We start from the raw sequence: 12,140 nt of genomic DNA on the forward strand, positions 1-12,140 counted from the left end.
AGGGTATTTTCTTAAAAAAAAAAATTTCTGGAAACTAAGAGAAGGTTAGTATAAGAGTTGGCCAATGGTTCGTTTTTGTTCTTAGATACCTCACCAACTTACCTATAATTTCTTTACTAATTTCTAAGACAGCCTGTGCGCGCCCAACACCATCATCATCACTAACTTCGCAGCGAGACGGTAAATGTCTTTCAATTTTTTTTTGAAACTAGATTTTTATTTGAAACCGAACCGTGACGTGGTGTATAAATTAGACCGGTGTGCTGTGTGAACTCTTAAACCGGCTTATGAGTTGGACCTCTCTTTTTTGTGATTCGGATAAAAGTGTCGTGGGAATCGTGGGATGGTTTTTGCCTTAACAAAAATCCAACAAATAAAAAAATAAAAACAAAAACAAAGCAAAAGGCCGAACAGTCGCTTTGTTCTGAACTTGGGCGGATTCCACCCTCTCGGGCCTCTCTTTACCCGGGGAAAAATAATAATTCAGAAACTGAAAATGAAAATCATGGGGCTTCTCAGCCGCCTCGCCACCCCCCATCCTACGCAGCCCCTAGTTCTATCTATTCGTGACGGGGCCCTCAGACAAGTGGGGTCCAAACGACGCTTCTCTACGCAGTCGGAGGACCCTGAGCTGAATGACTTCATGGAGTACATGGATTCTTTGAAGAACTACGAGAAATTGGGGGTCCCCAGAGGCTCGGGTACAGACTCGGAGGACGGGTTCGATCTGGGTCGGATGCGACGGCTCATGGAGCGGCTTGGCAATCCTCAGTCTAAGTTCAAGGTTCGAATACTGTCCCATCGATTTTGAGCAGAATTTACTCCCTGTTTTTGGTTTCAGAGGCAAGGAGGAAAGCGAATCGGGAAAATTGCGAACAGTTTTTATTTTTGGGTTTTAATGCTGTTTTGGTTCCCAAATACTGCTCAGTTAGAATGTTAGATCTTTTACTTGTTTCAATCTCAAAAAATAAGATCAATTTAAAGAACGTAAAAAATAATGTTCAAAGCTTTTTTTTTTTGTTTTGTTGTTGTTCTTCTCTCTTTTTTATCCCCGGTTGCGGTGGTTCTGTAATCATCTAACTGGTCAATCGTTTCTGTCGTGAAGTTTACCGCATTTAAGCACTCGTCTGCTCAATTTTATAATTTTTTTTTTCCCTTAGTTATTTATTCATTTTGTTGATGAATTCGCGTCTAAAGTCTAAGTAACTAGTGCAACAGCTATTTTAGGCTGTTCACATTGCTGGGACAAAAGGAAAAGGATCAACTGCAGCATTTCTTTCCAATATTTTACGGTCAGAAGGATATTCTGTTGGTTGTTATAGCAGGTATGGGCTTGTTGTAATATTGGTTATTTGCTTGATGTTTCTCGGAAATGAATCGAGGGATTTAGCTGGTCTGCAGCTGCTTGTAGTTCTACTTTCGACTGTATTGTTCTAACAGCAGGTTTGATTTTCTGAAGCAGCCCACATATTCAGACTATCAGGGAACGCATATCATTGGGAGGGTTTGGTGCACCAGTGTCAGCAAAGACATTAAATTGTCTTTTTCTTCGGTTCAAAAAGACTCTGGACCAGGCCATGGAGCAGGAAAATGGGCGTATTAGTCATTTTGAGGTAACACTTGTGCACGATAATGTTTTTAAACAATTTTAATAGATGCGCAGTGGAATTTAGTTCTACGAAGAAAAATTGATTCAATAGCTGATCTTAAGGTTCTATATACAATTATTATTTGATGGAGTTCACATGACACTATGAAAGCTTCAATCTAGTATAGCAGTTGTTTACATGTCCTGATTGTTTCTTTTGTTTTCTTTCACCATTTTGTTCTGTAGCTGTCTGATTAAAGTATTTCCCGTAAATTCTGTCATTGGTTGAAGTCTCATTTCAGGATTGGTTTTCCATCTTCTCAAAGTTGAATTGAAGGCTGGATGGGATGTACTTAGTTTTGTTGTGTAGCCAAATTTGTTTCTGCTAATGGCTGGACATTCTGTGATGACAAATCTATGTTCGTGGATTTGACTAGTTATATTCATAGTTTTTGCACTCACTAGTGTATATTGTTCAGGTTCTCACTGCAATGGCATTCACCTTATTTGCTCAAGAGAGAGTCGACTTTGCGGTTATTGAGGTAATTCATTCATTCCATTTGACATCATTATCCAGCAGTTTTACTTTAGCACTTTCACTTTTCTATTCCTTTGTGAACCAAACATCTCTTCTCAAGTGTTATGTTCACAAAGAGATCTCATAAAACTAAAGTTCACAAACTAATGTAGCTAGATGTGATACGTTAGATTTATTTTATAGTAAAAAAGAGTTTAATAATCTGATCTACCGCATCAAACAACATCATTTTGTGATCTTTACTATTAGGCCTTACGGCATCAGTTTCTCTTGTCTATTATGCTAAATCACCACCAGTGCTAAAAGCTTAAGTTGATAAGAATAAGTGAATTTAATCGTTCAATTTATACTTTAGTACTTCTCCTTACATGTGAGTTAGACGCCCTTTAATAAGTAGGCCTAACTCAATATGTGGACTATTTAATTTAAGTAGGGGTTTAAGTATGGAGTCAAGGTTTAAACTTAGAACTTGCTAGCCCCAAAAGCTTAAACTAAGAAGTGAATCTAATCTATTCTAACATATTAGTCAATTTCTCTTTGCTGGAAGATTGTTCATATTCTTAGGGCTTGTTTGGATAGTGAGATGAGATGATATAGTTTTAGATAAAAGTTGAATAAAATATTAGTAGAATATTATTTTTTAATATTATATTGTTTCAGGATTTGAAAAAGTTAAATTGGGATTTGAAAAAGTTGAATTGTTTATTATATTTTGTATAGGAATTTGGGAAAGTTGTAATGATGAGATGATTTTTGAATCCAAACAGCCCCTAGGTGTAGTTTGGATAGTGAGATGAGATGAAATGGTTTTAAATGAAAGTTAAAAGTTGAATAAAATATTGTTAGAATATTTTCTAATATTATTATTGTTTTGGGATTTGACAAAGCAGAATTGTTTATTATATTTTGTGTGGGAATTTAGAAAAGTTATAATGATGGGAGGAAATCGTTTCTGTATCCAAACGGGGCCTTAGTGTTCCTTTTGAAGTGCACACTAAAGCATCAGACTACAAAAAAGAAATAAAAAGCAGGTCTGATTCATGACATTCCGAAAAGGCCTCATTGTGGGATGAAGAGGTGAGCATGCTACAAAAGATAGGACTGAGTCTGAGAATTTGTGATTGACTTCAGTGGCACGTTCGCTCTCTTGAAGCGATGTCAAATTCTCACCCCCATGGTCTCATCGAAGATCTTATTGATCTCATTAAGGATTTGTTCCTTCGTATGTGAAACCTCAGCCGCATACCTTTCTTGTGCATTGAATTATGTTCATACTGATCAATGAAATAACTTATTACTTATCAAAAAAAAAAAATTATATTCATACTGATGTTTTTTGTAAGTGTATACTGATCTTTTTCAATCCATTATAAAAATCAAGAGAGGTCAATTGTAATACTGGTACAATTTATTCTGTGTAACAGGCGGGGTTGGGGGGTGCACGGGATGCAACAAATGTTATTTCTAGTTCTGGACTTGCTGCATCGGTCATAACATCAATAGGTGAGGAACATTTGGATGCGCTTGGAGGTTCTTTGGAAAGCATTGCCATCGCAAAGTCAGGAATCATCAAACATGGCTGCCCAGTTAGGTTGTTCTGCCTATGCAATTCTTATGCAGACTAATGGGATTGTATAGTACATTTTGATTGTATTCAATCTGTGCATATGATCCATTCTACACTCGCAAGAACTTTAGACTGAATTTTACAATGCATCCCACCTCGTTGATATTGTTTCGCAATGCAATGCCTGAATTGGATTCAGTCGATATTGTTATTCATGTAGAACTTAAGAAGTATCCTGACTCTAATTAAATTAAAATTTTCAGTTGGTGCTGGGTGGGCCATTTCCTCCACATATTGATCGCATTCTTCATGATAAAGCATTGTCAATGTCTTCTCCTGTAGTATCAGCATCTGATGGTGGAAATAGAAGTACCATCAAAGGTCTTAGCATGCTCAATGGTAGACCTTGCCAATCTTGTGATCTACTAATACAAATTGAGAGGGACTTTAAGCTGGTATGCACTTGGAGCATGATTTTTCTTCTTCAAGTATAATTACTCATATGCTGTAATATCAAGGTTTTTCCCTCCTCTAGGGTGGTAATTATGCATAGTTGAGATTATTTCCCGTTTGAAACTCATGGAGAACTTATAATTGTTGTTAATTTGTGCAGTTCATTGAGTTATTAGATGTGAAACTGTGCATGCTTGGAAATCACCAACTTAAAAATGCAGCAACTGCCACTTGTGCAGCACTCTGTCTTCGCAATCTTGGTGAGGAATTTTATGCATCATAGATTATTGTACTATTAGGCCTTACGCCCCAAGGGACTTCAACTTTTTTAAGAGTTATAAGGTTTATTTGTGTGGTTTGGTTCAAATTTAGGAGGATGGTTCATAAATGATTACATTCATTCTCTATATTACGACCAAAAACTCCAATTCAGCATCCATTACCATTAACAGTGCCATGACTAAGGATAACTAGTATATCTCTATATCTTCACAAGTAGGGGTGTAAATGAGTCAAGTTCAAGCAAGAAGTAGTGGATGGTCAGTTTTTGTTCATTTAATTTTTATTTAAACATGAGTTGAGCTCAAGTTTACATTTATCGACAAATTTTGACAAAGCCGACAGTTTTAATAAATATCTTTGTATAGTTTATATATATACACATTATAATGTTAAAGTATATAACTTATCAAAAAAAAATGTTAAAAAGTATTTAAAAATGTATCTTATTATGAACATGATTTCTATTATCTTTTTAAATACTTCAAATATTTTCATTGTAAAGTTAAAAATAAACTAGAAAAAGTAATAAATACAAAGTTAAATGATTTTGTACAAGCTTATACAAGTTTAATCGAGATTTATACGAGTTGTATCATTTTATAATTTATCATAATTTTGTGATCACAAATTACTCATTTATAAACAAGTTGAGTAGAGTCGAGCATGGTTAGGCCGAACTCAAGCGGCTTATTAAGTAGCTTTGCTTATTTACAGCTCTACACAAGCAGATACTGATAGTCTTAGGTGTAGTTTTCATGCTAGCCAAATGGAACTTACTTTCCTATTCCCTATGCCCTCCTTCTATAGAACATTACTTGCTCTCTCTCTCTCTCTCTCTCTCTCTCTCTCTCTCTCTCTCTCTCTCTCTCAATTCAGAATTTCTTATTTGGAACCAAAACACTGTTATTTTGAGCCAAACATGACATATAATAGAATGGTTAAAAAAATTAGAGCATCAGAAAAAATTGGTTGTGACATATTTTGGCAATCTTTCATTGATTCCTTGTTGATACTTTTGTGTATACTTCAGGGTGGAGAATTTCAGATGGATCTATTAGGGTTGGTTTGGAGAATACGTTCTTGCTTGGAAGAAGTCAATTTCTCACATCCAGAGAGACTGAGGCATTGGGCCTACATGGAGCAACAGTATTGCTGGATGGAGGTCCGATTCTCATATTCACCTTCTTACTAATTCCACTATTGTGAAGGACTTGATCTGATGCTTTTACTTTTTTGTCCAACTTTTACTAATTATGTAGGCGGTTCATTTTTGGCATGTTGGTATTGGCCTGATTTACATTGTTCTTAATGATAATTCTTGCCGCTTGTTTTTTTTCCCCCATACTGTCGTATTTGCTTTTGAATGGATTGCAAAATGCTGAGGGCATTGTAGGTGGAAATTTCTAGAGAAGTGATTTTAGTTTTACTGCTAGCGCTAGGTGAAAAAAGCCTAATTGTTTGAATGTTTTGCAGCCCACACCAAAGAATCTGCTAACGCGTTGATGAACACTATTCGAATGACATTTCCAGAGGCATCATTGGCTCTTGTTGTTGCAATGGCAAGTGACAAAGACCATATAGGGTTTGCAAGAGAGTTTCTTTCAGGTATTCTCCCTTGTATTTTTACATATGATTACTTAGATCATAAAACCCTGATAGGTAACTCAGTTGGTCAGATCTTAAGTTTGCTCTCCAGTGATCAACAGTTCGAATCTCCTCAGGCCATTGGAGGTTTACCTGGCCGTTAACTTTAGAGTCCCGTGGGATTAGTCGAGATGCGCGTAAGCTGGCCTGGACGCCAATGGATATTTAAAAACAAAAAAAAAAAAAAAAAAAAAGATGTTCTGGGTTGGATGACAAATTCCTGATTTGAAAGGAGTTAGGATAATCCTGGGAGAAGGCTTAACTTTTTATGAATTGACCTATTTGAATTAATCGTCTCTTACCACTGGTTCTATTTGAATTAACCCGAAATGTTTGTTGTTAGTAAGCAAACAAAAATAAGCTTGTGGGGACTTGGAGAGACCTAACTTTAATCTCATTTCAGCAGGGGGAAGATTCCGTGCTGTCTTTTTGACAGAAGCTGACATTGCTGGAGGCAGATCACGAACAACGCCAGCTTCTGTATTAAGAGATTGTTGGATCCAAACTTCGAAAGAATTGGGCGTTCGTATTGTTCATAATAGAGATGCAAAATCTGAAGAAGATTTCGAGGATCAATTTGTTTCTTCTGCAAGCAAATCGGAACGTGGAACCATATTAGCTTCAGAAAGTTCCTTAAATGTTTCATTAAAGACTGCAAATCAGATTCTCAGAGATAGATCAGGGAATGGGTGGAGTGTTATTATAGTAACTGGATCTCTGCATATCGTTTCCATGGTACTAGCTGCTCTCAATAATTAAGGCAGATGTTTTTTTTTTTTTTTTTAATTCATGATGTTAGCATATGATAATCGATATCAAGCTCCACCCTACCCTCCTCCAACAGTAACTATATATTATAGAAAAATTTAGTTATAAGCATAACTGTACACTGATACGTGTATCAATCTATTGTGATCAGTGAAAAAATAGATTTTATTAAAAATAGTTTTAATTTAAATTTTGAATGTAAAGAAATCAATATTGGTATATAGATTAGTATACGACTTTACTTATATATAACAAAACTCTTCATCTAAATAACTTGTGCTAATAAAAAGTTTAATTAAGGTCTCACCTATCTCGGCGGCCACCATCGCCGCGCACCTGCAAAGTTTATTATGTTACTTTATTATGTGTGTTCTATAGAGTCTATTAACAGGCTAGATCAGTGGTGGACCCACGTTTATCTTAGCCCCCCAATATAGAAAATGGCCACCTAAAAAACTTTCTAATCTCTATACACTCTAAAATTTTTCAAGAATATCAATATATTTAGAAATACATCTCTCCACTTTTTTTTTTTTTTTTTTCTATAGTTCCAAAATTGTGTATAATTTATATATACTATCTATTTTCAAAGATGTGGTCTCCACAAAATTAAATTAAAATTAAATTTATGAGAAATAATAAACTTATTAATATATATCCCAAAAGTTCTTTGTTACACAATATTAGCCTTCTTAATATGAAATTCAAAATGAAAATATAAAAAAAATCATTTAAGGTTGATGATCTATATGAAAAATAGTTTAGAGGTTTTATCTTCTATACTTCATTGAGTAAGAAAATATTTATTTAAGGTCTCAATTATGGTATTATATGTTTATATGACATGAAAATATTTAGATTTTACATAAAACTTGATAATAAACTAGCTTACATATTAGAATAAAATATCACATTCTAAAAGATCACTTGATAGCTTTTATGAAAAAAATAAATTATAAATATTTCATTACAAAGGAAATAATGGATGAATATTATTCCATAAAACATTATTGTTAGAAATTTGAAACATATAATAAATTATATTTTCAGAATCTTACTTCTATGTAGTAAATTATCGAAATTTAACTTTATATATAGTTATATTTTTATGATATTTTCAGATCTTCTTATTTTACATAAATGTGTCATATAGTAGAAAAGTTGATCCTCTTTAAAAAAAAAAAAAACTGCTAGTTCTACCGACTGACTTAATAAGAAAGATTTATATATATATATATATATATATAATCAATATTGGCAATCAAGGCATGAATATCCTCTCTTAGGTTTCTCCTGAGTAGAGGTTTCTCTTCTTGTCTCAATATAGAGCCTATATTGACAGTTTTATCTGCAAGCTTCCTCTTTAGTATGTTTGAGCAGTGGATAGGGGTGTAAATAATTAGGTCCAGACCGGCAAAACCAGCCAGACTAGACCGAATTTTAGTTTGTCTCGATCCCAAAATATGTGGACCAGTGATGTTCGGCCCCAGTCCCGGGATCTACAAATTTTGGACCGGATAGAACCGAATCAAGCTGAACCCCTATATTTTTTCAAAAATATTTTTAATAATTTAATATATTATTTTTTATAGTAATTATATAAGTTGATGATGTAATTTTCCTCTAATTTATTATTATGAACCATATAAAATATAAAATAATCTATGCTATCAATTAATAATAAATCATAAATCATGTGATAATTTATGTCATTATATGTAAATAATTACTACATCATACATTCATACATACTCTATTATTTACACTTAATTAAAATAATTATGTATTTTTTTTTAAATACCAAAGTTGTAAGTAAATATGAATAATCTATGTACAATGAAATTATTTGATATTTATTAACCATATAAAAAATGTATGACATTATTAATAAGTTTGCATATTAAAGAGTAAAGTCTAAGTTAGTAAGTAGTAACTATCAACATCATAAATAAAAGTATAGTAAAATATATTTTTTAACGAGTTAATTATACAATCCACATTAATAATTCACTTAATTTTAATTTAGTAATTTAAATAATTTTTTTATTAATTTATTTGAAAAAAAAAAGATGAAAAGATAATAAAATAATTAGGCCAGACCGAATAAACCTACATGACCGATAGCTACCAATCTGGTCTGAGGAAAATGATGGACCACTGGACCGAACCAATTTTACTGCCCTAGCAGTGGACATTAGTGCAAGATGGAGAAAGATTTAGAGAAACTTTATAAGAGACTCTCTCTTACTAAACAAGAACATAAGGATATTCAAGTGGAGCCACATATATTGGTAGATGTTGTAACGAGAGGAGGGAAATGATTGATCATCAAATTGTTAACCAATCGTCACTACAACAAGGAAGCATTCAAGCAAACGATGAAGAAAATTTGGTGTCCAGTAAACACAATCAAATTTAGAGATCTGAGATCAATTTTAATACTCGTAGAATTTGAAGATATGTGAGACAAGGCTCGAGTGAAGCGTGATGGTCTTTGGTCTTTTGATAAACACTTGATAATGATAAAAGAAGTTGATGGGAAGCAACAAGTCCATCGAATTTGGTTAGCTGAAGTTATTCTGGGTTCGCATTCATGATTTACCACTCATAGCCAGAAACAAATACATAGGAAATCTAATTGGAAAAGCCATTGGTAGGGTGAAAGAAATTGACCTCGAGAAAGTGGAGATGGCTTGGGTTGAATTCATGAGAGTCAGGGTATGTCTGGACGTATCAAAACCTCTCCTATGAGGAAAGAAGATTAACATAGACTCAACTGACTCTACTTGGGTTCAATTGACGTATGAACGACTTTCGAACTTCTACGAATGTGAGCAATGTCAGACTGAGAAGAACACCTATGAAACAGAAAGATTTTCATATGAGCAATGGATACACGCTGGTAGTAATGGAGGAATGGGATGGGAAATACGAGAACAGAAAAGAACTTGAACATTCAATACCGTTGATGGCAACTCTGACGAACAACGAAAGGAAAGCAACAATTTCGATAGAGATCAGGGGGACATTTATTAATTGCTCTGAAATAGTAAAAATCTTGGATGGATTAGAACACGAGATTAGCTACAATTTTGGAAAGATGACAAAGACATATACAAGAATATTGGCTGCAGATATTCATTTGAATATAGAAAGAAGCAAAAAATCAAGACTGAATAATAAGGAGATGTAGGTCCAAAAAAGGAGTGATAAAGATAAGGATTAGATTCTGGAGGAGGAAGATAAGTCAATGATAAACCTTTATGAGTGGGACATGTTATCAGACATGGGCTTACAACAAAAAGGCTTGGACCAATCTAACGAATATTATGAAGATGACCCAATAGCCAATTTAATCCAAACAAATGTTGTTGTGGGGGCTGACGGTGGAAAAGAATGTTGAAGACCTATATACCAAAAGCTCATGAAGAAACGTATTACCAGTCTATCAAAAATAGGAAGAAAAGAGAAGGTTTGACAATAGAAGAAGAACGGGAGAGACTTTTCAAATGCCCGTTGATGTAGAGGAATAAGGATGAGAAGAAGGTGGATAACCAACCAAAGATTTCGGTGGAGGCTGTCCCAGCCTCGCCTGAGTCAACGAAAACCTTAAGTTGGAATTCCCGTGGGCTTGGAAACCCACGAAAAATTTGAACACTTCAAGACATTGTCAAGAAGGAAAATCACGATATTTTATTTTTACAAGAAACAAAACTAAAAGCTCGAGACATGAAAAATTGTAAGTTTCATTTGGGTTTTATGAATTGTTTAACATTAGGTTGTAATGGAAGAAATGGGGTATTGCGATGTTGTGAAAGAATGAGGTTAACTTATCTGTGCTTAACTACTCTAAATTTCACATTGATGTAGTTATTAAAGATGATGACATTAGCAAGAAAGATCTTACAGAAGTATATGAGCATCTTGATACTGCTTGTAGATTTGAAACTTGGAATTTAATTCGTTCTTTGTGTAGAATGGAGGAGAAGACTTGGTTGGTATTTGGAGATTTTAATGAAATTCCATACCAAAATGAGAAGTTAGGAGGAAGGAATAGACCTGATAAACAAATGCATGATTTTATATTTGTGTTAACTAATTATGCATTAAGGGATCTGAGATTCGGAGGTGCTATGTACACATGGTGTAATAGAAGATAAAGAAATTCTAGCTTAAGTGAGAGATTGGATAGGTTCTTGGTGAATTTACAATGGTGCCAACTCTTCCCAAGAGCAGTTGTCACTCATGGAGCAGCAACATATTCAGACCATTTGCTATATGGTTGGGATCTAGATTTGAAGGTGGATATACACAGAAAAGGAAAAGAAAAGTTTTTAGATTTGAAACTATATGGGTAGGAGATGAAGGTTGTGCTAAAATAATTGAAGAATATAAGAGAAATGCTTGAAATGGTTCTATTAGAATTAAATAGTAATATAGGGAAAGTGATGGACATAATTTCAGGGTGTAGTAAGAAATTAGACTGCTGGAAATGGGAAAGGTTTAGAAAGGTTCACGTCCAATTGTAAAATGCAAGGCAGATACTGGAAAATATGCAAGGGAAAGATCCTAAATGTGTTGATATTACTAAAAATGTCTTGGCAAGGTAGGAATTCCAATTGTGCTTAGCAAGAAGAAATTATATGGAGACAAAGGTCGAATGCTCTATGGTTGCAAGAGGGAGATTAAAATACAAATTTCTTTCACACAAAAACCTCACAAAGGAGAAGGAAGAATAGGATACAAAAAATAAAAGATGCACATGAGAATGGCACGAGGGAGAAAGCAAAAATAAAATTATAATGGACTGCTTTCAATCTCTTTTTACAACTTTTGGTCAAAGTGGCTTTATGAATTTCTTAGAAGGTTTTTCAGGAAAAGTCACCAGTAGCATGAATGATGAACTATCGAAAGGCATACAACGATGAAAAGGTGATTATGACATTGAAATAAATGAATCCTATAAAAGCCCCTGGACTTGATTGCATGACTCCACTCTTGTTTCAAAGGTAACAGCATATTATTGGCAAACCAATCGCTGTAATAGTCTTTCAAGTCTTTAATGTTGGTGAGTTCCCAAAGTTTCTAAATCATACTTTCATAACACTGATACCAAAAAGGAAATCTCCTGTGAAAGTCGCAAATTTTTGACCTATTAGCATTTGCAATGTGATTTACAAACTTATTTTTAAGGTGATTTCTAATAGATAGAAACAAGTGCTTTCTTGCATTATCTCGAATTTTCCAAAGTGTTTTTGTACCTAGGAGACTCATAACAAATAATGCACTGGTTGCTTATG

At 34.1% G+C, this 12,140-nt stretch overlaps 1 protein-coding gene across 4 annotated transcripts; it reads left to right on the forward strand.

Moving 5' to 3' along the window:
• The first annotated feature begins 377 nt into the window (after positions 1–377).
• LOC122314432 (dihydrofolate synthetase) lies at positions 378–6,945 on the forward strand. Of its 4 annotated transcripts, none has more exons than XM_043130037.1 (10): positions 378–784; positions 1,228–1,325; positions 1,460–1,613; positions 2,068–2,130; positions 3,551–3,712; positions 3,957–4,148; positions 4,307–4,406; positions 5,459–5,590; positions 5,902–6,033; positions 6,476–6,945. In XM_043130037.1, exons 1-10 carry the CDS (start codon positions 497–499, stop codon positions 6,829–6,831), a joined length of 1,677 nt encoding a protein of 558 aa, XP_042985971.1. In that variant the 5' UTR covers positions 378–496; the 3' UTR covers positions 6,832–6,945. The 4 variants fall into 4 exon arrangements, with proteins under 4 accessions (XP_042985971.1, XP_042985972.1, XP_042985975.1 ...); XM_043130038.1 differs by having other exon boundaries at positions 6,479–6,945; XM_043130041.1 differs by having other exon boundaries at positions 1,463–1,613; positions 6,479–6,945.
• The last annotated feature ends 5,195 nt before the right edge of the window (positions 6,946–12,140 follow it).

The sequence above is a fragment of the Carya illinoinensis genome, chromosome 6 (genome assembly GCF_018687715.1).
Source record: "Carya illinoinensis cultivar Pawnee chromosome 6, C.illinoinensisPawnee_v1, whole genome shotgun sequence".
Classification (NCBI taxonomy): domain Eukaryota; kingdom Viridiplantae; phylum Streptophyta; class Magnoliopsida; order Fagales; family Juglandaceae; genus Carya; species Carya illinoinensis.

Excerpts from the sequence above, each read along its gene's own strand:
- LOC122314432 (XM_043130037.1), top strand. The coding sequence starts at position 497 with ATGAAAATCATGGGGCTTCTCAGCCGCCTCGCCACCCCCCATCCTACG. Across the intron at positions 1,614-2,067 it reads GGCGTATTAGTCATTTTGAG|GTTCTCACTGCAATGGCATT; the intron begins GTAACACTTGTG and ends TATATTGTTCAG. Across the intron at positions 4,407-5,458 it reads ACTCTGTCTTCGCAATCTTG|GGTGGAGAATTTCAGATGGA; the intron begins GTGAGGAATTTT and ends TGTATACTTCAG.